At 39.7% G+C, this 25,628-nt stretch overlaps 1 protein-coding gene across 1 annotated transcript in view; it reads right to left on the bottom strand.

Moving 5' to 3' along the window:
- PREX1 (phosphatidylinositol-3,4,5-trisphosphate dependent Rac exchange factor 1) overlaps positions 1-25,628 on the bottom strand; it is a 248,191-nt gene that overhangs the window by 159,695 nt on the left and 62,868 nt on the right. The window contains exon 2 of the mRNA XM_063459441.1: positions 4,374-4,442. Within this exon, the coding sequence (XP_063315511.1) occupies positions 4,374-4,442 (69 nt within the window). The remainder of the gene's footprint in view (positions 1-4,373; positions 4,443-25,628) is intronic.

Raw genomic sequence — 25,628 nt, 5'->3', positions numbered from 1 at the left:
CTGAGCCTTGTGTGCCCATTACCATGACATCACTTCACCACTTGTGGTAGGTACTAACCACTGCCTACTGGAAACACCCCATACGACTTGTTGTTTAGGAGATGCTCTGACCCGGTAGTCTATTTGCCACTGCTCGGCCCTTGTCCAAAGCTCTCAGATCTTTTAGTTTGCCCATTTTTCCTGCTTCCAACACATGAAATTCAAGAACTGACTGTTCACTTGCTGCCTCAAATATTCCACCCATTGACGGCTGCCATCGTAACGATATAATCAATGTTATTCACCTGTCAGTGGTTTTATCGCTGCGGCTGATCAGTTTGTATGGGTGACCTCATTAATATGAAGTCACCGGGCTACAATCTTGCTTGCATTACAGACTGCAGCGAGAGCTGTGTCACTGCTTTTTAAAGATGGACATGACATAAGCTTATTTTAGGCCCACATGCAATTAGCACAAAAATGTGGGAGCCCACATCTAGGTGTGCGGTCTCTCCTAGCTCGCTGTCAATGTGCTCTCTTAGCCGAGTGCTGCTGTGTGCAGTCTCTCAATGAGTCACCTTCTTACAGTCAAAGATTGGAATGAAAAACAGATTCCTATGGTTCAAAAATAGGCTCACATTTTCTATAAACCCTGAGAGCTCAGTGCATATATTTTAAAAGCAATAATTATTCTAGAATTGCAAATCAAATTGGGGAATATAGATTAACCCTTCCCCCCCACTAATAATAATAATAATAAAAAAAATAGGAGACAAGGTCTTTCTTATTGTACAGTCCTTGAGGATATCAAAGCATTTAATCTTATCTATATAACCCTATCAATAGTTACTGTTGAGGTACACTGTCCCTTTAAGTCACTTCTAGATACTTTCTAGTGATAACAAAATAAAGTTTTTATTTATTTATCTTTTTGCTATAGAGAATGATCGGTTCAGGAGACATTTATAAGGAAAAATGCCGTATTTCACCATATAATAGTCGCCACCGTGTAATGGTCGCACCCTGGTTTTTTAGTCCAAAAACCTGGTTCAAATCCAATTCATCACGTAATCGTCACACGATTGACCGTTGCTGGTTTTGTTGTGAGACATTCCTATTCTTGAAAACTGATGGCGAATATCCTCCTGATCTCACAAGAGAGAAACATAGAAACATCGAATGTGACGGCAGATAAGAACCATTCGGCCCATCTAGTCTGTCCAATTTTCTAAATACTTTCATTAGTCCCTGGCCTTATCTTATAGTTAGGATAGCCTTATGCCTATCCCACGCATGCTTAAACTCCTTTACTGTGTTAACCTCTACCACTTCAGCTGGAAGGCTATTCGATGCATCCACTACCCACTCAGAGGATATATTACCTATCAGTTTATTGTATTTTAATGCATGTTATCCGTGCAATGCCTTAGGAAATGTGCATGTTCTTAGCTTAAACAACAGGAGGACAGGGATCCAAGTCACAACTGGGAGACAGGGATCAGCATCAGAGTTCATGTGATGTATTAGGAAATATGCTTATTCTCAGCAACTTTGTTATCAGCAACTATAGTTTTATTAGCAACACTTGAAAAACTTTAAAAAGCCCTGAAAGCTTCACGTAATGGTCGCATCCCCATTTTTAAGAAAAGCAATTCAGCACAAAATCTGCGACTGTTATGCTGTGAAATACGGTACTATCGGAATCTGATCGGAGGTCAGAATTAGGAGACTGTGCCCTAAAAAAAAAAAAAAACTACCTCCATTAGACCTTCACTGAACATCAGAGGTTTAAGGAGATTACAGATTCTTCAGTATTCTTTTTCAAACCCCAAGACATCTATTTTCTCAGATTGTGTAAATTACCGTTCGACCTTTCGTATCGTTATCATATATCGTGACAATTTACAGTAACAAGTGAACTAATCTGACACCTAAAAACAAGAGTCACGTCCACCACTGGGGTCACGTCAACTTAATTATCCTGCCCAATTTACCCAACCTTTCAATAATCCGATTATTGCCTTTCAAATATATAATTAAAACCTAATTAGCTCAGGGCAATAAGAATCCAATTCAACAAGTGGTTCCTGACTACGCCAAAGAAAACACACAGGACTTATCTACAAAGAAAAAAAAACGCACAAAGCATAGAGTTTTCCCATGTTATTAAGCAGAATGGATTTTTTTGCAAGTCTTGTTATTTCAGGACCTTATTGTCAAATCTCTGGGTGCTTGATTTGTTATTGTTTCCCCCCATGCATTTCCCTAGTGTTAAACGCTGGCTCCTGTGAACTTAAAGAGGGCTTGCCAAGTCGTCTCCTCCAACGTTTCCTGCTTCTGCATTGTGAAGCTATCTCTCTTCACTTTGCATTCCTTGATAGATTCTCAGCAGCTGAAGGACCCGTCCTTATAGCAGAGCAATCTACTGCGGAGTAAATTTTATCAGAGCAGTTTCCCCCAAGAAGGAAATCGTATACATTAAAAGTGTGTGTTTTCCTTTCTAGAATTGAGCCTTACTCAAACAAAGTTTAGACACAATTACATTGCCCAAACATTATGTTATCCTTAAAGGGACACTATATACACCATAACCTCTACAGCTCAACTTGCTAGGTACCATACCACGTTTTGGTTTTGTCAAAAAAACAAAAAACAATATTTAGAATATTTAGAAAATAACAAAACACACACAAGAAATAGGGCTCTCAATGACCTCCCCTCCTCAGCCACTGCAGATGGGTTGGCCCAGCACTCTCAGCCTATTACTACAGTCCGTGTTAGACAAAATTGATGATAATAAGCAAGTATAGATTACCTATTGTCAATGCGGATGAGGCAGTTAAAGCACCATAACCAATACAATGCACGTAAAGGGACACTCCACCATGCAAATATAAAATATAAAAATTCACTGTTTAGTAGATATACTACAAATAAAAACTTGCATAGGTTTAATTATGCATTTTTTTTATTGGAGGTATATTTAAAAGGGCTTGCAAAACCTGAAATTTCTCTTGTCTGCAGCCTTTGCAAGCCCTCCCCTCCCAGCCATGCCTAGACTTTCAGTAACTGTCCAATCAAAGACTTCCCAGTGCAGCTCACTGAGAAATATTTGAAGGCAGGTGTTCTGGGCAATTGCGGCCTATTGAGTTAGGTTCACTGAGCTAAACAAACCAGGAAGTAACATTACCAGTTGACGGATTGAAAGCCAAGGGGGTGTAACCAGGTTAATTTATAAAAGTGTCACTTTCTATTGAAATCTGCACTTTTTGCAATATGAAAAAAAAGACAAACTCTCCACACAACTAACCTTAAAGGATATTCCACTACAGATAACTACTACAAGCTTTTTAATGATCACAGTAGATTACACTAGTTTATCGAATAGTACATATTTTTCTTGTTTTTACGGCTTGTTGCAGTGGTACTAGTGCCAGAAGGCTGATTTTAGTCAAAATCCCCTTTAGCAACATCTCCTCACTATCCATTTTAATATGCCCCATTGTTTGAGAAATGACTTGTACATAGAATATTAAGGATGAAAAGAAAAACATTGAGAGATAAATGGGGAAAGAAAAAGGATGGACTCGTTGATAGAGGTTGAATAAGAAAATACGTTTGAGAGAGAAATGTCTCAAAGACCAAGGAAAAGCCAGAATGAGTAATCAGGGGGTAAAACAATCTGAGATAATTGGGAACAAAAAGAACAATTAGACAAAAAATAAATATAAGAAAAATTGGAAAACTTGATGGAAGAGGGGAAGACGAGACAGTGGTAGGCAACCTTCGGCACTCCAGATGTTGTGAACTACATCCCCCATAATGCTGGCAAAGCATCAAGGGAGGTGTAGTCCAAAACATCTGCAGTGCCGAAGGTTGCCTATGCCTGCTAGAAGGTAGAGGAGAGGAAGAGAAGATTGGAGAAGAGATGGAGTGAATAAAGGGGAGATAAATGGCTCCAACAATACAGATCATTATTCTTAACTGTTGCATTAAAACACATGGTGCAAGATTCACGTCAGATTAACAAAGTTGGAAAAACGTCTAACTTGGAGTTTCCCCATTCTGCTATTAAAATGTAAATGTAACAATTAAAGATAATCACAATCCACAATATTTATTTTGGGATAGTTTATCTAAAGGGTTTAATGCTGGGAGGGGAAAATATTTATCCAAATTCCCCTTATGGCCTCGAGATTTGTAAGCTCACAGGGCACCCAGCTAACAATGTGATGTCACACAGGGGCAATAACCGCTTCGTTCTGCCCAGTTATTATTAAATATCCAGAAGTTGGTTGGCTGTTCTGCCCCAGCCACGTGTATATTATTATAGTGTAATCAACTGGCAGTGTCCTTGTTTAAATAAACAAATATATATGGTTTGATGTACATACCTTGACATGTTCCTCTGATATCTTCTCGGACTGGTCGATGGCATGTTGTCTTATCCTGTGTAGAAACGCCTAAAAGGAACGGAGAGGATATATGTCAGCACATGTTTATGTGAACAACATCTACAAATCGGTTAATTTCACATTTTACATTTAATTTGTATATAAAATCCCGAACAATATTGTGAAAGGCTAACATGCTTTTAGACAGTTTGGAACTGAAATAAATAGTGTGTGTGTGTGTATATATATCAGGGTTATTCACTAAATTAAGAATTTAAAGGGACTTTCAAATTTGGGGTCAAGATAGCCAGACTAGAAAAATTCTCCAAGCCATCTATGCTTCCAGTTCGACTAATCTGGCTTAGAATTTAAATTCACTTTGAATTCTCACCTTAGTAAAAAAAAACGTGTGTGTGTGTGTGTGTTCGTGTGTGTGTGTGTGTGTGTGTGTGTGCGCGCAAATGCATGTGTCCATTTTCTAAAGAGAGTACCGGACACAAAATTCAGCTGTCTCCCTCCCAAATTCTGGTTCTGGATCCACCCTTGATACTTTGGGGGAAGTGTTTTTCGGGCAAACACCTTTTACTTATGGTGGTATGCGGATAAACGCATCGTGGATAGAGAATTAGTAACTATTACTAGTAATAATTTAAGAAAACTTATGTCATTGCAAAATGTGAATTTTAACATAATTACTAACTGAATAACTACAAACAGAACAGTTTTTGAGCATTTTAAAACGGCACAGTTTATAACGAACTCCTGTCTCCAACTTTGTGCTGGGATGACACATGCTGATATAAACAGTACTATAATGGTAGCACGCTATTTTTAATACAGCAACATAATTGCCTTGTTAGATTTACATATTAATTGATTCTTTGAATCTACTGTAGTCTATCACCAAGCTAACTTAGATAGGTCTTAGGGTTAAATAGCTCTAGTTTGTGGTAACATGGCCACAAATGGGCTGCAGACAAGGATTACGATCCCACAGGATGCAAGTTTGAACCCTCCTTAATTCTTCACATAGCTATATGGTAAATGGGCCCAAGCAGATTCATGGTTCTCAGGCCCCTGTCTAAGCCCTGGACCATAGATGGCTAATTCTGCTCTGTTGGACTTGACTGTAATTTACTCAGCAAATAATATTAAATTGTTTCCTCAGATAAATATGCAAACCCTACTGACTTCATGTTGACTCCAAATGAGATTTGGGTTTTAAGTAGGAACTTGTCCAGAAGCAATCAATTATTTTGATATTTAGCTGAACTCAGGAGCTTACTTGTGGCCAAAAAAAAAAAAACTCAGCAGGTCTCAAGATGCCAAGGAGGATTAAAACAAAACAAAACAAAAAAAATTTAAATACTGAAAAAAATGAAACATTTGATGGAAGAGGGAAGTGGGTCAGAGAAACCCCTGCTGCAGTATTACCTCCCCCAAATAGTGTCCACTATGGTAATGATTATCTATATATATGGAAAGATCACATATAGCACGTACATGTGGTTTTGCGAAGCAATAGCATTAACAACAACATGCTGGCATATATTTATAGAATTCCTAACTTTTATCTGCTTTTAAAATTGCATGAAAGTTTCTGTTATTTTTTTATTTTTTTTGAGAAACAAATAAATTGCATGCGGGGAACCTTGCTATGTTACTTTTTGTGGTTGATATTTTATTTAAAACTATTTGCTGTTCAGAAACGGTTTACATCAACTATGAAATCCCAGTCTAAATTGCACGCTCAATTAGCAATCCGTTAAACAAAATCGTGCTTAATTTTGGAAGCGAAAATACATTTTATCATGAAAATCATTCTGGGTGGCTAAAAACACCAGTCATTCGAGTGTACTTCCATGTACAAAATGAATGCTTCCATGTCCAATTATTCTGGCATAGCTATAATTATTAGAAATACACATTACAAGCGCCAAGAATGTTGCATGATACCAACATATACTATAAATTTAAGTCAATCTTAAAAAAAAAATAAAAAAAAAAATGAATGAATGAGCGTTAAATATACGAGTGTTTCTAAATACCGTATATACTCGTGTATAAGTCGATCTCATGTATAAGTCGAGTGCAGTTTTGTGACCAACAATTGTGAAATATGCTATGCCTCGAGGATAAGTCGAGGGTAAAACTTGGGGCTATGAAATTCTGTGATTTTTATAATGATACACACACACACACACATACAAACACACACTCTGCATTATATAAACACATTGTGTTTGTGTGAATGCAGAGTGTGTGTTTGTATGAGTGTGTGTATATAATGCAGAGTGTGTGTGTAGTGTGTGGGAGGGCATTTTTATTATTTTTAATTTTTTATTTAAATATTCTAATTTTGTTATTTTAATATTATAATCATTTTTTATTTTAATAATTTTTTATTAAATTTTTCTTATTATTATTTTTTTATTATTTAAATATTTTTTTTGTCCCTGGTGGTCCAGTGGTGTGTACTGTGCAGGAGGGGGGCTGGCAGGAAGTGTTTACTTATCTTTCCTGCAGCTCCTGTCAACTCCCTTCTCCTGCATTCCGGTCAGCTCCCCTGTAAGTCTCGTGGTCTGCGTGCCGCGCGGAGCGTTGCCCATGGTAACCCGTGGCAATGCTCTGACGCCGCGGCTCTTGCGAGATTTACAGGGGAGCTGACCAGAATGCAGGAGAAGGGAGCTGCAGGAAAGGTAAGTAAACGCTTCCTGCCAGCCCCCAACAGGACCGCCGGGCTTGTAATAAGCCCGACGGTCCTGGTCTGTATTATGTATTATGTAAGTTGCCATAATACAGACATTGACTCAAGTATAAGTCGAGTGGGGGTTTTTCAGCACAAAAAATGTGCGGAAAAACTAGACTTATACTCGAGTATATATGGTAAGCAATGAATAAGAAATTAGGGCAAAAATATCTCAAGATGGTTTTCTGGGGTGGTCCGAAAGGGACTTTTAAATACTAATAGGTGACGATGCCCACAGCTTCTGAAAGATTCTTGGACGATTTGAAGATGGCAGAGGTGAAGGACAGTTGTAGTCAGAAAATAAATGGGGATCAAAGTTTGACGATTCTTCACGATCCACCAATATCGTATCTCAATGCCTCATTGGTGGAGACATCTACCAAGACGTCTGGCCAATATTTGCCTGTAAGATATTTGGAAGGATGTCTAACCAATGGCTTTCCAGGTGTTGGACTACATTTCCCAGAATTCTGGTAAACCTAATCGAAGGCCTTCTATTTAGGCCACATTTCCTTCCCTTCTGGATGCGTGGTTCTAAAAGAAAAAGTGGGTGATATATGTATTACAGAGCTCCACAACACTATAGTATCCCCAATAAGTCCAAGAAGAAGAAGGTCAGGTTTTATCTTGGAGAAAAGAGAAGAAAGATAAACCCAGTTTGATATAAAAGTTATCAGCACAAGTCCTAAGTAATTAACAAAACTGCATTGAAGAGTAATTGGAATACCACTAGCCCATCACATAATTTCTGTATAGAGATGTGCCCCCTACTGCAGTAACTAAATGGTTCTTAGGCTGATCCTCAAGGAAAAGCTAAATTATCCGGTCTTAAATAGATCTTAAATTAGTCATCTGTACCAAATCCTAGAGGCAATGAACCAAATAAGAGGATTATGAACAAGTCGAACATGTGTTTGTATATATGCACAATACGTAACGACTTACATAGGTACTCCAGGCACCCAAATGTTAGCAAAAATGTGCACTTGCATTTAGATACGTTGGGTGTTTTTTTTTTCTATTAATCTTTAGTCTAAATCTTTTGGGGTGATTGTTTTTTAGTTCTTTGCTTTGTACGATCCATGCTTTCTTTCCTTCCTTGCCATCTGTGGAGTTTTCCTTTTGTACCTTAAAAGGGAACCATTACATCTATTTTTTTTTTTTTTTTATTAAGTTTTTTTTTTTTTATTTTTTATTTTTTGTAGTGCAACAAAAATCATAACAGCAGGCGTGTGGTGCCCCAATAGCATTCCTCACGCTGAATATCGACATTTTAACAGTGGGGTTATTCAGAAATCCGTGCACATTTTGTTATTTATATCGAGAATGTCCACGTTTAAGCTCTACGCTGAATATACATGTATACATGTGGTCCTGGTTTATCTGCGCAGGTCCAACGAGACCTAATTATTCAAGCTTGGAAGACACAATGCTAGTGCTTGATTTTACAGGGTTGACAGGATTAATAGGATAAATGTGAGGTAAAAGCACTGGTTGAATAAACTGAATTAGATTAAGGGCATTATACCCATGAGTATTAGCATGTGAGAGCTTACAAGAGAATATAAAACAATTAAGCCAAAACAAGATTAACTAAAACAAAAAAACTAGGAACATAAATTAGTTATATACCATAAGTAGAGCCTAACATGCATAGCCTGTATTTATTATAAATCATGCTAATCTGGTGCAGGTCATGAGGGTGATCACATTTAGCAGAACTAAGTTGTCTAACCTACTGGTAGGATAAAAGCAATAAACTCTCTTGGCAAATATGGTACTGGGCATTGGAGTCAGTAAATAACCTGCGTTCTGGCATTGCCCTTAGAGCAACACTACATGAATGAGACAGACATATGTAACATATCGATATGTGCAGAACAAAATAAATCAATGAAAACTGTGCTCATCTGAAGTAAGATTAGTCCTCGGCAATCAGGGGTTGGGTATGACAGCCCTGCAGGTAGAGGCAACAGGCGTCCTGGGGAAGTGTGATACTGATGCAGGGCACATGCAGCCAGTCCGCCCTAGGTACCTAACCCACGCCGGATCTTGAGGCCTGCCACTGGGTAGCGTGGATCCACTCGGCAATATGTTGCAGCCAGCTTCTCCGTGAGGTGCAAGATGTCATTATGACAGCGAGGATTGCTTGGTTGCAGGTACGTGGCAGTGCTTGGTGCGTGTTGCGCCCGTCCTCTCTTTGGGTCACGGCCTTCCTGGTCGGCAGCATCGATTCGCCCCGGGTTTGCAGCGTTTGGTTCCACTTCCTCCCATCTGGGGCTGAGCCCTGCTTGCACGAGGTTGTCGGGTACGTTGAGTGTGGAGCAAGTTGTGTGGGACGGCAGGTCGCTCTCTGGGTTGTGGAAGCTTGGGTGCTTGCGCCCGGGATATCCTGCCCTTGCGGTCGTCGCTGTGCAGTTGGTCGGGCGGCTGCCCTGAGGGCTTGTTGTGGGAGTCCGTAGTGGCGGCGGCGAGTCTCCGGACGGAGCCATGAGGCCACCATTCGAGCCGCTTGACGGTGGGACAGTCCCTTATCGCTCATGAGCTTGTGGAAGCTTGTGCAGAGGAGGTCTAGAGCTTCCAGTTGGTGAGCGCTAGTGTTCCCGCCTTTAGGCCCATGCTGGGCGGCCATCTTGGGTGTGCCGTGGCAAGCTGGGGTCACTGCTGGCTGCGAGGCTGCAGTCTTTCGTCGTCGTGTCGGTCCGCTTAGTTTATGGATACCGGGATAACCCCCTCCGGTCCAAGGGGGGGGATGGGAGATCCGGAGCGCCTCTGAGGGGATCCGGTGCCGGAGAGAGCGGCCGCCTCTCCCCAGCCCCTACTCCCGCAGGCCGCAGGTCTCTTTTCGAGTTCCGGGCTCCGACAGGCTCCGGGAAGGTGTCCATCGAGTCTGCGGTGCACCCCCAGTGTGGGTAGCGCACCGCGGTGCGTTTTGGGCTGAATAGCCTCCGTTTTGGTCCATTTTGCCGCCCGCCTGGCGGGAGCTCCCTCCATGCACGTCTGTGCAGCTTGGCGGTCAGACTCCGCCCCCCTTAAGTTACTTTTTTGTATACTTAAAAAAAATTTTTTAAGGTCTGTTAAGGTTAAGTTAAATAAAAAAATAAAAAATCTCTTTGCTGTATTTATTTCTAATCTGGTAATGAGGGCCTCCATCTTGGCTCCCTGTCAATCATTTTTACAAGTGATGATGTAGAACGACTTACAAAAGTAGATGTCAACAGAAGAAAGTTGACATTTGAACTCCCAGCACCACTGATGGGAAAAGCTCAGCTATAGAAAGTGGAGTGAGAATCATAATTGGCTGAGTCATGCAGACATTCAGGAACAAACAATTTATTCCATCAAGTAGTATCACTTAAAAGGTGAAATAAGACGTAAGTATGAGGTGACGGTGCTCCAGTACTTCGGCTGAGTACCTCCGTCAAAGTAACCTCTCTCTGGGTGAAGGACGGGGGTAGCACTAAAGTGATTGTAGCCTTTTTTCCCAAAACACCAGATGACACTTGGTGAAGGGACCCAGGAACATATTTATAGTAGCAATCACAGGTGGTCATCAGGTGGTCATCAATGGTGACAATAGATTCCATCCCTGGTGCCGCTGTTTGTTTTATTATCATCATCTGCATTTATATAGAGCCAACTTATTCCGCAGCACTTTACAATATTATGAAAGGAGGGAAATTTACAATAAATGAGACAATTACATAGTGACACAGGAACAATAGGTAGAGGAGGGCTCGGCTCAAACGAGCTTATAGTCTACTTCTAGACAACAGGCTGCCTTACAACTGTAATCCCAAAACAGTATATCCAGAAATTATACAACACGGGGACTCGGCTAATCCCCATAAGCAAAAATGTCCAAAAAGCACCCGGATCAGATGTAACTAACCAAGTTATCATTAAGTTAAGTTTAGCCAGGCCGGGGCTATTTTCCGATGTGGTGCAGAGCCCCAGGCTGCTGCCAGTTAAGGACATGTTCCCGAGAAGGAGACCTCCTGACTCTGGAGAAGGGGGCTTCCCCTAGTTCTATGTGGGCTAAGATATTTTCTCATCTTCCCCATCTCTCCCCTAATAAGCGCTCTCCTGGGGACTAGGTAACAGATTGTCAATAATTGTAAGTTGTACCGCCTCGTACTTGTCCGATTTAGAGTTCCAGATGGTTAGTGACTGCTACGGTCCTATAGGACAGTCTAAGGGATGGAAAATAGAGCAGTCCTGTACATTGGTGTGAATGGAACAGAGGAAAGAGCCAGGCAGAGTGATTATACTCTTTTAGGGGAAGCTAGACGTTGCGTCATGAGCCAGTTGAAGCGTGATCAGAGCAGGCTCCATCATAGCTGAAAACTACAAATATTGTATATCTGCTATGTTCATGCCTGAAACAAATGATAAATAAGTTAAATCCCAATAAATGGAGCTACAGGCAGAGCTAATATAATGAAATCATAATTGTTGCTTTAAATTCCACCAAGGTTTGAATTGGACATGCTGGTTTTACCGTCATCGAATTATAGTTCTTAAATGCATTTGACATTTTTACAGAAATTACATCTCCCACCTTAAGTGGTAATGTACTGGTACAGAACATTCAACTGCATTTTCTGCAGCCTAGAAGACAAGAATTTTTTTTTTTATAATGAAACCCACACACGCACACATTTCAACCCACCTGCTGCTCTACTGAGATTAGTCTGTGGGCTTTTAAGACAGTTTCTGATCTCTCGGAACCCATACAAAGCCCAGAAACAACAGGTTTTACAGAATTCTAGTCTCTTTCTCTTTTCTGGTTTGCCTAGGTACAAAAGGATGTTCACGGCTTGCCTTTCATAGCAAAAAAAAAGTGGATACGTGTCAACCTCGAACGCAAAATGTCCGAAAAAAAACAAAAACCAACCAAACAAATAAAAACACATACATACACTTAAACACGGACATATATACATACACACAGGGCGCTGCAGGACTTTGTTCGCTGAATGAGAACAATCAGGTGAAATTATGAGCTAATTACCTAGCCCTACACTGCAGGCTTATAGTGGTTATGGTGCTTGGAGGCAATGTTTTTACCTCATTTTCATTCAGATATATTATCTGCTTTCAAATAAAATGAAGGTTATAATGTAAGACACTTACAACATTGAGATATGTCCTAATGCAGCTTTTTATACTATAAAAACGGGTGCAAAATGTTATAATTTAAATTGTATTTGCTTTACATGGGACTTACTCACCAGTCCTCGACAATGACCTTACAAGCTTTCATCAGCTCTGTATACGATCTTGGGTTACACTACATAGACACTTTGCTGAAGCCTTACTTAAGCCTCAGGTTCTGAAATCTAAGTCAACAACTCTGCACTTATTATCTCAGATACCTCTAGTCCGTTACCGCATACCTGGGTCAAGAGCCTCTGGGTCATCATCACCCATGTGCAGCCCGCACACCTAAAAGGCCTTGGATTGATGCTATTGGAGATGAAACCATTTACTGAAACCATTGGGACAATTATTGGGACGATTATTGTGCTACATGTGGCCAGATCAGCAGGCAATGCATATGGGTTCTAGTTGTGGCATGGAGCAGGTAGAACGGACTTTATCTTTATAATGGAGGACGTTTTGAGAAGTAAATACACCAGCATGGAAGTTGGCTTAAGATGATAACGCCCACCGAGAGCTCTATACTGTTTATTTAATTTTCTTTAGCACTCATTTTCAATAATATAATTTCAGTTCAATTTACTCTAATGCCAAAGTACTTTTTACAATCCAGAGGATCGGGGAAGGGGGCCTAGATCTAACTTGTTTCAGTGGTACTGATTGCCATTCCTTTAAAGCTGCTTGTTATCATATTTGTTAATTAATTTTAATTTTTATTTTATTAGGGTTGGGCAAATTTCTGTGCAGTTGTCTTCTCACACTCGGTTTGAAGTTTTATACCGCATCTATGATGTACTATATTCAATCTGAATCATACAATTTGCATTCACCACTCAACCCACTTATTAAAATGAGCTATGCTTTATGACAATTTATATATCGTCTCATATTCTTGCCATGAGTATATGTCAATAAAAATGGGATTGAAAAAAACATTTAAAAAATGAAACAAAAAATTTAATTTATAACAAGAACAATGTATCTTATTTACACAGACTGATTTACAAACACATTTATTGTAGTTTAAAGACACATTACTGGGAATATTATTGCTGTGGGGCTATGTTATACACTCAGACACATTACTGGGAGTATTATTGCTGTGGAGCTCTGTTATACACTCAGACACATTACTGGGAGTATTATTGCTGTGGAGCTCTGTTATACACTAAGACACATTACTGGGAGTATTATTGCTGTGGAGCTCTGTTATACACTCAGACACATTACTGGGAGTATTATTGCTGTGGAGCTCTGTTATACACTCAGACACATTACTGGGAGTATTATTGCTGTTGAGCTCTGTTATACACTCAGATACATTACTGGGAGTATTATCGCTGTGAAGCTCTGTTAAACACTCACATTACTGGGAGTATTATTGCTGTGGAGCTCTGTTATACAATCAGACACAATACTGGGAGTATTATCGCTGCGAAGCTCTGTTATACACTCAGACACATTACTGGGAGTATTATTGCTGTGGAGCTCTGTTATACACTCATACACATTACTGGGGGTATTATTGCTGTGGAGCTCTGTTATATACACACACAGACACATTGCTGGGAGTATTGTTGCTGTGGAGCTCTGTTATACACTCAGACACCAACAATATGGAAATCATATTAAGGGACATTAAGATAGAAAAGGAGGCAGAGGGATTTGGGACCAAAATAGGGATTGGGACACTTGGGATGTATGCTCTAAACTGCAAATATAAAAAATACAAAGAATCAATACTGTATAGATATGTATCTACATGCTCTAGACCAGGCATAGGCAACCTTTGACACTCCAGAGGTTTTGGACTACACCTCCCATTATGCTTTGGCAGCATTATGGGAGATTTAGTCCAAAACATCTGCAGTGTCAAAGGTTGCCTAACCCTGCGAGTCTAGACACTTGGTGCCACCAGTAAAATAAAATAATAATAATAATAATAATAAAAGGACTATAGTTAGAGAGCCATTTTTAGACTTCATCATCTGTTGGATCTTATTTTTTTGTATCTAAAGCAATCCCCAAGAGATGAACCTCAAGAAGAAAGAGAACCTTGGGCAGGCCACTTTAGGAATGATTCCAGAATATAGGATGCAATATTGGTCTTGGGGCTTGCTTACAGCGGTAACTCCTTGAGCAACTATAACCACGACACAACTAAACCAAAATTTTTAAAAAAAATGAAAAAATTGTAAAACACTCAGCTTATTCTAGGAGCTATAGCCGGGAATCTCACACCAACTAGCAGTTATTCCAGACAGAGGAAAAAGAACAAAAAGTCCTCTAAATTAATATTTATTTTTCCTGCTGTGTCCTATAATGTGACCCAGGGTAGCCTATCATACAATCTGGCCTATTAGCCATCACACTTTTTATCATATCCTATCATTTAACATCAGCCACCCTGTATCTCTGCATTGCGTACATCAAAGTCGTTCCTAAGACTAATTTACAACTCTAGAACACTCAGAGCCATTACTCATCTTGGTCCTAGCGGGTGTTCTCCAGACATTTTCACCTACCCTTCAAAAAAAAAAAAAAAAAAAAAGAACAGCCATTGTGCCTAAAATAGCCATCTATGTGTTGGAGGGCAGGGTCGTAAATATGTAGGTTAAACTCAGACAGGGATCTATGAGTATGTACTGGAGGTAATGAATATTATTGGCTTTGTGACTTCATCTAGTAAACACAGTTTTGCAAGTACGGTAAATCTTTACGTGCCCAGAATCAATCCATGTAAAGCCAGGGCTGTGACGAAACCAACAAACATTTTGAGAAAATAATAGATTTCACTCCAGCGAACAAAAGTGGCCATTGCTTTCGTTGTCTTTTATGTGAGGTTCAGAAATTATGTTTATATAAAATCACTGGGTGTGTTAATATAAAAGCATAAAATCATATGTTAATATGAAATTACTCTGACATCACAACTGCCTACTGAAAAGGCACAGCTGTGGCATCTAATGCAAATTAGTTAACATTCTAAGGACTCCTATCCCTTCTCCCTCAAACCTTCGAATAAGCTTCCTGTTAATACACTATACATACCCCGATATCTTCCTTACAGAAATGACACAACTTTTAATAACGGGTGGCATTACAGAAAATGGAACAGTATTTGCCTAAATTGTCTGAAGACCTTAATGATAATTATTCAAAATGGCAGCACCCTTACCTAATTAAAGTTACCGGAGGTAAGCAGATTTGTCACCTACCACTTCCTATGAAAAACCACCTACAAAGATTATTTTGCATGACACCCAGTTTGTGGATTTATTGAACAGAAAGACACGTTTTAATATCTTATTACTAATCAAGTGTTAGATTATGCAATATACCTATTTGATCTAATTTATTTATTTTTTTTGCCTTGCCCTGCCTCTTGAGTAAATCTATGAATAGCTTTTACGAGCACCATGCTGTGAAAAGCTTAATTTGTCGTATTGGTGTGAAAGCAGACATCTGGCGTTTATTAGACCTCAGAATTCAGCTGGAATCTTGCAATCTCGGCATGTCATGACTTTCCTGAACACTCTGTTCAGTTAGAAAGTTGTTACATATCAGAACAGCAGTACGGTGATTGCATGAGTGCCGTGGAAAACAAATATTCAATCAACCTTTGTCAAGGCAAGACACATCAATTCCTATTCTTCACAAACCTTTAGTCCTTTAATTGTTTAAATATCGGAGGACCATGTATTGCTGAGATAGACCCCTGGATCTCTTTATATTTTGACTCAAATAAACTATCAACACAGCTGAGTCGAGCACAGGTTTTCAGAGGACCATCTCACGTCCACAACCTGATTTCCTTTCTCCATCTCCAGATCAAATCAAGACAAGTAGCCATAGGAAAACACATTGTTTAGCATTGTTTTTATACATAATGTTTTCTTCTTTTTTTTTTAGCAATTCTTTTATTTGGTTTTGCTAGGATTTATCCACACTTGGTAAAACACACAATAAATTGAATAATTGCTTTGAATGTGCAAAATGGTAATTATTAATAGCCAACGTGGATGGGAGCCCCATCAAAGGGGAGCAGAGCTATACATTTTTATTGTGCACCACCATGCATGGTGGCTTCTCAACAGAGCCAAGGTACGAAGACAGGCACTCTGTGCATTAGGGTTAGAGGCAAGCCGTTTGCCAGCAAGGGGGGGGGGGGGGGGGAGGGGGGAAGAAGAGGCAGAAAAATTGCCCTTTAGCAGTAGAGGTAAATGGAGATACCAAACGGAAACAGAGGCCGACTTAGGACAGACCTGCTAACTAGAAGTAGACACACAGGTCCCAGACTGCCTACCAAATGGACAGACACAGAAGTTGGCTATAGAATGGACACACACACACACACACACACACAATACCAATGAAACTGAGATGATCACCGAGAGAGAAATATACAGAGCAGAGAAACAAATCAAAACACCCAGACAAATTGCCAAACAAACAAGGACACTCAAAGACGGTCTACCTAGTTGGGAGACCTACTGGCTGTCCAGTAAAGGAAGAGACTCATGGGCTACCCACTACACAGACACACAGACTACCCAACACAGACACACAGACTACCCAACACACACACACACACACACACAGACTGCCCAACACACGGAAAGACACACAGACTGCTCAACACACGGAAAGACACACAGACTGCTCAACACACGGACACACACACACACAGAGTGCCCAACACACGGACACACAGACTGCCCAACACACAGACAAACACAAAAACTGACCACCAAATTGAAAAATACACAGGCTGCACATTAAACAGAGAGACATACAAGATAACCTTCAACGGAAACGATGGACTGCCAACAAAAAGGAGACATACAAAGGCTGTCTGCTGAAAAAGAGACACAGACTGTCCATCAAAACAAAGCACAGAATGACAACTTATAAAAGAGAACTGTCCATAATGCATATTAACAAGCCCCAATATAAAACTTGAAGAATCCATTTATAGATCTGACATTGTGCTTGTACCAGAAAAGCCCTGAATGACCCCCTGTCTCCCCTACACCAGGCCATACAGTTATGGGAACAATTCACACAACTTTCTAGTCTCACTCTACTCTGGGAACAGCTGGGCCGCGACTCTGCCATTAAACAATGAGCGTATTAAAGCAAAGTTACACGGCACTTGTGCAAAGCGGACAAGATTCTCTACATTGCTTGAGGCACGAGAACAAGCCCTGCATTTAAATAATACTTTCCACTGACATCCTTCTAAGGCCACTCCGAAGTGGCAGATGTTCAATGGCATCTCGGATTAACCCTTCAGCCACCAGAGGACTGTGTGTTACCGACTGGCAGCTTTTGGGTTTTCGGGTTTCATGACCGTTGGCTTTTGCCCTTGTATTGCCCAGTGCAAGACTATAATTCAGTGCCTAACAAATGATATTATATTATTGATAATGCATCAACATCACTCTAGTGCTCAAAGGGTTAAGAGGCAAGGAGTAGAATATAGAAATATTTCTACTTCCGTTTTTGGTATCTAATCAGACCACTGACTGACCACAACCGATTGCAACCTGGAGATACTAACTGACTGCGCGGTACTTCAATCATTCCACACTAAGCTCAGAGAGGTGGTTTTGATTTACGTTGAGATATGGCAGTGTCAACGTACAGCTATGGATGGTTTTCTTGCTGTCTGAAAGTGAAATTTTATGTAAAAAATAAAATAGAAAGCCCACAGATGTATTTACTTCGGTCAACCATCATTAGAAATGTTGCCATTAAACAAAGTTAGCAAAAACAATTTAAAACCGTATAAAGAACCAAACAATTCTTAAATTAAATTCAGCAGTGAGTGCGCAAGAATTCACAAACTGATCAAGTTGCTCCCATAGTTCAGATGAGTGTTTACACCTGAAGGTTTTAAATGTGTGACTATTTCCTGGTTAGTCACCTCATCTAACCACCTGTTTACTATCCCAATTTCCAAAAACTAATGGGACCTTGGAGGTCACCACAGACTTCAGATACACCTGAATACAAGTCAAAGCAATAATGACAGAACAGACATCGGTGTCATCTTGAGACAGAATTATTGACACAAAGTAGAGTGGACCTGGCTAAAATAATCTTTTATAAATGCAGATTTTATCAAATGCTCACTCTGCATTCTTTGCCCTAACAAAAAGCCACTTCAGCGGCTCTGAGTTTTTCTGCATATTCTGTTCTGTATTTATTTCAGGACAGTTCCAGCTTTCCCGCTGTGTCCCTGTTAGCAGTTACAGTGCCTGTGCTGGTTCTATACTTCACGTTCACTAGTAACCATCTGATAGTCCAAGCTGACCACCAGTGGTACAAACTAGACTTGTGTATTTGGTTCCAAATGGATAGTCATTTGTCTTAATTATGGGCGATAGTTGGGCTGTCCAAATTATGTAACTCTGAATCACCATATGACCGAATCATGAAGCGGACAATGGACGGGCTATTTATTTTCACTCATGATTCAGAGTACAGCCCCTGACGCCCCTACCCCCCCCAAAATAAGAAAATATGAACAAAGTGATTAATGATCAAGTAAAGTAAAATGATTAATGGCTATGGTACAGTCACAGTCACTAAATGTTGAAGAAAAAAAAAAAAAATTAAAAGTATTATCCCAACTAAATAGTGTACAAATACACCTATAAAACGTACTGGAAAGTTCATCCAAATCGAAATGCCACATGGACGTATTTTAAACCACCCGAACTAAAAACTTTTTTGTGGACAATTCATATTGGCCGGACTGATTTTTGTTCCACTGTGTACAAGTCTAGTGGATGAAAGTGATTATTGTCAAAATGACTGGTGTTCATCTTTCTAGGATCCTTATTCACTTTTACAAATGTATTGTGGGTTCTAGGTTAGATTAACTTTACAACTAATCTGCGAAAGAGTGCTGGGTGCAGACCTAACCGAACAGGATGAGGTGGACAATTAAGTCGAGTTTCACACAAGATATGCTCAGTCTTACATCTACAGTCGACATTACTCAGGGCCAACTCTCTGATTAATTCATGCAGATTGGCAAAGACAAACAAACAAAAAACAAAAGACAAGCAAAGATGTGTAACAGACGGGGGAAATATGCATATTTTTTTTTTGGCCATTGGCTAAAATGGACACTGAGATTAAATTAAACATGCATATTTGGACCTGAATTTAAATCCGTTTTTAATCTGTCTTCACAAACCCTGGCAACGCCATTCGATGGAAGATCTCTTACTCAAACCACAACTAAGTCCTTAAAACACAATAAATGAACATCTACTGCCTGGTTGTGGTGTTAAATCTACTTCTATTTTACGTCACCAAATGACCTAGACATTAACTGCTGTGTCACAGCTATCAATACGAATGAGTTCCACTCCATTATTTCTGAGACACATTAATAGATGGGCTGAGTGATGTAGCTATCCTCCCCACCCAATTGTAAGACACTTTCCTGATTAAAGATGTATCGGCCCCTGGGTGGTCTTCTCTTGAGTTTGGAATGTGTTACGGAACGGGAGCTATTTTACAGAATAGACTACTTTATAGTGGGACCTATTCAACGTTATGCAGTTGGCAGCCATGGATCCCATACAAATGTAGAGAGTGTCTGTATGTAAAGAGGAGGCTGTGACAGCAACTTGGCAACCAGCCTCGCATTCCACCGAGAGATGGACAATGAGAGAGCAAAGCATGACTAATTCATTAGAAGATATTGGTAGAATAAATGCCTTGAGAAAGGACTGCGACTTGTATGTTGCTTCACATAGATGCAAACATGGATGTCATGTCGTGGAGGAATATTATTCTGTTTGAGAGTGATGTTTTAGATCTCATTGCCTCTGTCATACTTAACAAGGCAATACTCTGTGTTACACGAACTGGTAAACTACAGCTGGGACTTGGAAGTGATAGTTTAACAGATTAGCAAGCAGCATCGAAGAAAAGAAAAGAAAATTGGAGGGCGCTTTTCATAAACGGACAAGGCTATGGGGTTTGTCTGCAGTGTAGGGACATTCAGTGCTAGAAACTGATGTACATAGGAATTTTGCATATCCTTGTGCTGTATTGCGGTTTCAGGTCTGACACATGATTAGCAATGATCATGCAATAAGGAAGAGGTAAAAGGCAGCCAGCCAGCCGGCTCACACTCACACTATTCCCAGCCTTGTTTCCTATAATTAAAAATGTCCTATATTACTTTACAGAGGCATCGCCTTGTTTCCTATAATTAAAAATGTCCTATATTACTTTACAGAGGCATCACAGAAGGATACATTGTATCAACTTAACTTTCTGCAAGAATAGTGTAGAGGATATTATTATTACTTATAAAGCGTCAACATATTCTGCCGTACTTTCCAATTATAGAAAGGGGAAATTTAGAGTTGAAGATGGTCCTGCTCCAATGAGCTTACAATCCACCAGGGACTTTGTTCTGACTGTAACCTGCATTACTATTATACCCTGTAAAATATGTGAAGCCCACCCAAAAAAAACACGTTCAGTAGATCTTGAGCTACAATACCAGTAAAGTAGCAGGGCACATTTTCTCTCCTTAACTTTTTACTTTACCCAAAATCTTCTGCGTGCCCCATCCATTTGTGAACGTCTCTGCCTGTCCTGACCATTCTATGGGCTGAACTTTAGTACCATGACATGTTGTGCTACAGCTCCTATTTGTTAATCTACTCTTTTGGAGCAATGTATGTTATATTGGGTCTCTGGACTACAATTCCCATAATCCAGCGGTATGTGCCGTCCAAATTCTTTAGACACTGCAAATGTTAGATGAGAATAGAAGACCTTTTCAACAGGAAAGGTCTTTCTAATTAGCTCTTTTTGAACTGGAAATAAACGCGGTGGTGATGGTGTGGATATAAATCGCCACTTGCCAACGATTCCTAATGGGTAACTTGATTACACAGTGGAAAACAAAATATTCTGAATACGCCTGCAGGACTGAAAGTGTTAAGTTCAAGCATCTGAATATCATCTAAGTCTCTAACCGTGTTAAACCAAATCAAATTATATAACTGGCACCAAGAAGGCTGCGGCCTGGCTCAATCCTCACTTCGCATGAGATGCCATTCCCTAGATTATTAAATAAACTACAACCCCTTTTTGCTTATTTACTAGTGGAAAATGCATGTTTTTGCATATTATTGTGACTTACATGTGGCAGAGTCACATGGGGCATGTGTTTATTTTTTTTAATTTTTGTGTGTTTCGTAAAACCATAGGCTGATGCTCTATATCAGGCATAGGCAACCTTCGGCACTCCAGAGGTTTTGGACTACACCTCCCATGATGCTTTACCAGCATTATGGGTGTAAGAGCATTAGGGGGGATGTAGTCCACAACATCCGGAGTGCCGAAGGTTGCCTATCCCTGTTCTATATATTTGGAAATGGCATCCCACATGTTGATGAAGATTTGATGAGGCTGATGGGAGTTGGAAAAAGCTCTTTGCGGTTACAGGTGTTCGTATATGCATAGATAAATTAAAGAGACCCCAGGAGTTCCAGAAGAGAAGAGGCATTTATTTTATCATCTTACTTATCAAACAATAACTAGGCAATTCCAGTAAGATGCTCGATGAATAGACAGTGCCCCATTAAAAATTTAATTAATAATAATGTTACGTAGAGCTAATTAGATTATTGGCTAATGTGTGTAAGATGCAAGCCTTTTTTTTTTTCTTCTAAGAATGTAATAATATTAATTCTTAAATAATGCTCAGTTTCCAAATATAAAAGAACAGCAATCCTTTTGGTTTGTCCCCAGTCTTGAAAGTTTGGCACAATGCAGCCTAGCACTAGATGGGTTTCATTGAGTGGAGAGAAGTTCTCACGGTGTTGAAAAAAAAATTAACCTTTAAGCAGCCAATAGGAAGGGGAGCGCTAGGCTCCCATTACAAACGCATACAGTAGGCCTTAGTGACGTTACCATGGAAATGGCAGAGTGGCAGCTAATTGAGCCCCTTTTCTCTCCTTTCTGTTTTGAAGTGAAAGTTGGAAGCAGTTTCTTAAATGTAAAACAGCCAGAATGAAAAGTTTGTATAACCAGACCACAATTATTACAGCTCCCCAGTTAAAACAACATTGTGGTAAATACATCCTGCCTTGAACTGCCATTATCTACTTGCACAGCGGCAGAAACCTTGCATAGAATCCTCTGATAAAGATCGTCCAGGCTCACTCCATTTTATCCTAATCGGCTGCCATCCTTGACCTTGAGGTTTAGTGCAGATATACGCATATTCAAAGATCTTTTGGGTTCTTTTACATCACATGGTTTCTTTAGATCAACACAGGAGCGTGGTAAACTCTTCCTTTAAGATGATGTGGGGAGTGAGGATTAGATTTGAAGGCACTAATGTCTAACCCTTGGCACACCAGATGTTCCTCAGCCGGTCCTAGGGCCACCTGAGCATTACAGGATACATAATTAAAGAACATCGGGGTTGCCCATGAGTCAGCAAGCCATTCCTTGTCAAATTAGTTCATTCATGTTTTAGTCTTCAAAGACTACTTACAGGCTAAGATTTAGGGTTTACCTGATTCTATTCTGTTGGGAATATTGGTAAAATGTTGATGGTTGGTGGTCCTCACGGATTGGCATGAGAACCACAGATCTACTGCATGAATGTCTGGTTGGGGAGCTCTGCTCTGGTATTCCAAACAATTCTAAACAACTTGCATCCAGTTTGATAACTCCAGAAAATCTACTGTATAAAATCCCAGATTCTAAGCCCTTAGTTTAACAGCCAATCAGAGTCAATGATTTGCAAATCAGGGCCTCTTTGTCTACGGTGCAGGGAAAAAAAAAAAAGGGAACAGTTGTTCAAGAACTCTCCAATGATGCTCTATGCCCAACTGCTCAAAAGAGTTAATGGCTTAAGGACGACCCTCAGTGCCCAACGGGAACCCAAGTAACAGGACAAACCATTGCCAACAGTTTGCCCAATTTTCGGGAAAAAGAACCAGGATACTCTAGACATCATAACCAGCACAGCGGGCTGCAGTTGTTATGATGCCTGTAGTAACTTATGATAAATACAAGCTATATACAGAGTATTTAACGTGAGATAATATGGTACTGCCAATTTTAAATTAACCAAAACACAACATTTAAAGCACAACTTCACATGATATTTAAATCACATTTTTCAGTTATAAACAATAAATCGCACTCGCACTGCCATCTATACTAATAATAAAACGTTCGTATTTTGGCGGAGATCTTGGCTGCTGCTTATATTTTCATTAGATGTTATCTTAGGAATCGAAACTGTGAAGTGCTAAGTGTAAGGGAAGGGTGGTTTGAAATTCTACACCATAACGCAAGAGACATCTTAGTTTACAGACAGATGAAGTAATTCCATTTTTCGTTTTTTTATGTTAAATCTAAGAGACAATTGAGCTTTTTTTTTTTTTTATATATATATATATATATAATAAAATCAAAGAAAATCCTTCTGGGAAATCTATTAAACAAACAAAGGCAAATGTAGCCAATTTTATTGGTTTTCATTTGGTAGATGTATGTTTATGGTCATCATCGTTCCATTGGCCATTTCTCTGGCAACCAATACAGGGACTCTATGTTCCCTAAATGATCAAGACTGACCTACGGTTTTTAAGGAACCATAAAAAAAATGAATTTCCTTTTAAGTTAAGAATTGTCTTTTTAACCAGTTAATTGCACTTGATGGTTATTAAAGTTTCCTAACCTGGATCCAGCCTTCACACATCTATTGTATCAAGAATTCTCTCTCTCTCTCTCTCTCTCTCTCTCTCTCTCTCTCTCTCTCTCTCAAGCTGTGGGACAGCAGGTAGAAAGCCAAATAGAATCTTTCAAAATACTGCCCAAGTCACAAAGAGAGAAAGAAACACTCCTGGAATCATAACAACGTGATCAGCATTATGGAGCAAGGTCCCCGGCTGCAGGTTTACCTCAAGGAGATAAACTGTTCACAAATAGTGTTGAATCATGCCCAGCTAGTTCTGCTGCTGTCCAAGGCTTGACTCAGGAATTCTCGAACTGTGAAACCCATAAGTAGCTGTGCATTCACAAAATGGTTTGAGTAACATACATAGCCTATCAGCAGATCCCAGTTAGAGGTTTGGATGAGGATGAAGTGATGGGTAGAGCAATCAGATAACGTTGTTATGGTGCCCAGAGTATCCCTTTATGGGAAGATCTGTCTATTAAGGTGGCACAGATTTATCTTCCATGGCTCTGCTACGTTAATGGTTAAGGGGACATGAAAATGATATAACAAGTCTCTCTCAGTCATTGGCTACCTAGACCAACATGGATCAGTGGAGAAAATTGAATCTAAGATTTACTAACCAACCAACCTGGACCACCATGGTGAGTGCCCCCAAACAACTTCATTGCATGTTTTCCAAACTGATACAAGTCATTTATCTCTCTCTCTATATATATATATTTTATACCATAGATTTATACCATGGTATATTTTTAGATTTCAACTTCCCCATTTTTTTGAGACTCCAGCTTCCCCATTATACTACGCCATGCTCGGTGATGGCAAACGGCAATGACTTGCTGTGTTTGTCTGGTCAATTTGGAAATTGCAGCTTGCCAAACGACATATCTACGTTTCTCACATGTCTGTCTAGAATATTACTAATGTACTAATGAAACAGTATGGACTTTGGTAGTTCAGACACTTTGTATGATATTTAGCAATATATATTAATGGATTCCAACCATTACTTTTTGCAATGCCTGAAAATGATGGAATCCGGTACTCAGAGGGCCTGTAGTAGGGCGTTTATTATAGAACATAATGTATCTACCCAATACTCACATGCAAAAATAAAAACATACATAGGTTATTCATTAGACTGTGACTTGTTGGGAATCCTCTAGGGAGTTTAAATCCAGATCTGCTATTCTGTCCTGAAAGTTTAAAGGAGAGTTGGAGAATTTTTCTAGTTTAGATATGTTGGTGAATTGTGCGAATTGATAAAGGAGTTTACGTTTTGTGATAAACCCTGACAGATAAATCATAGGTGCCAACGGTCTGGAGTTTCCTGGTTCAGTCCTGCATTTTAGGATATTGTCCCAACAAAAACAGTCCACGGGGACCTGTTGTTTGCTGTAGTGGTTATGGTGCATTGAGTGTTCCTTTAATATTCTGCGCTTCAAAGCTCTTCTTAATGTGAACCTGAACAGATTTTTTTTTCCTCCAATCAAATACGGCTACCTGAACACACGCGTCTGTTGTTTTCAGTCCAAATATACAGTTTTACCTATTATTATGCAGGAATTTATTATAGGTTGGGTTTTGGATGACAAAG

The sequence above is a fragment of the Pelobates fuscus genome, chromosome 6 (genome assembly GCF_036172605.1).
Source record: "Pelobates fuscus isolate aPelFus1 chromosome 6, aPelFus1.pri, whole genome shotgun sequence".
Taxonomy (NCBI): Eukaryota; Metazoa; Chordata; class Amphibia; order Anura; family Pelobatidae; genus Pelobates; species Pelobates fuscus.
Note: the sequence above shows the minus strand (reverse complement) of the source record. Positions and strands in the feature narration are given on the sequence as shown.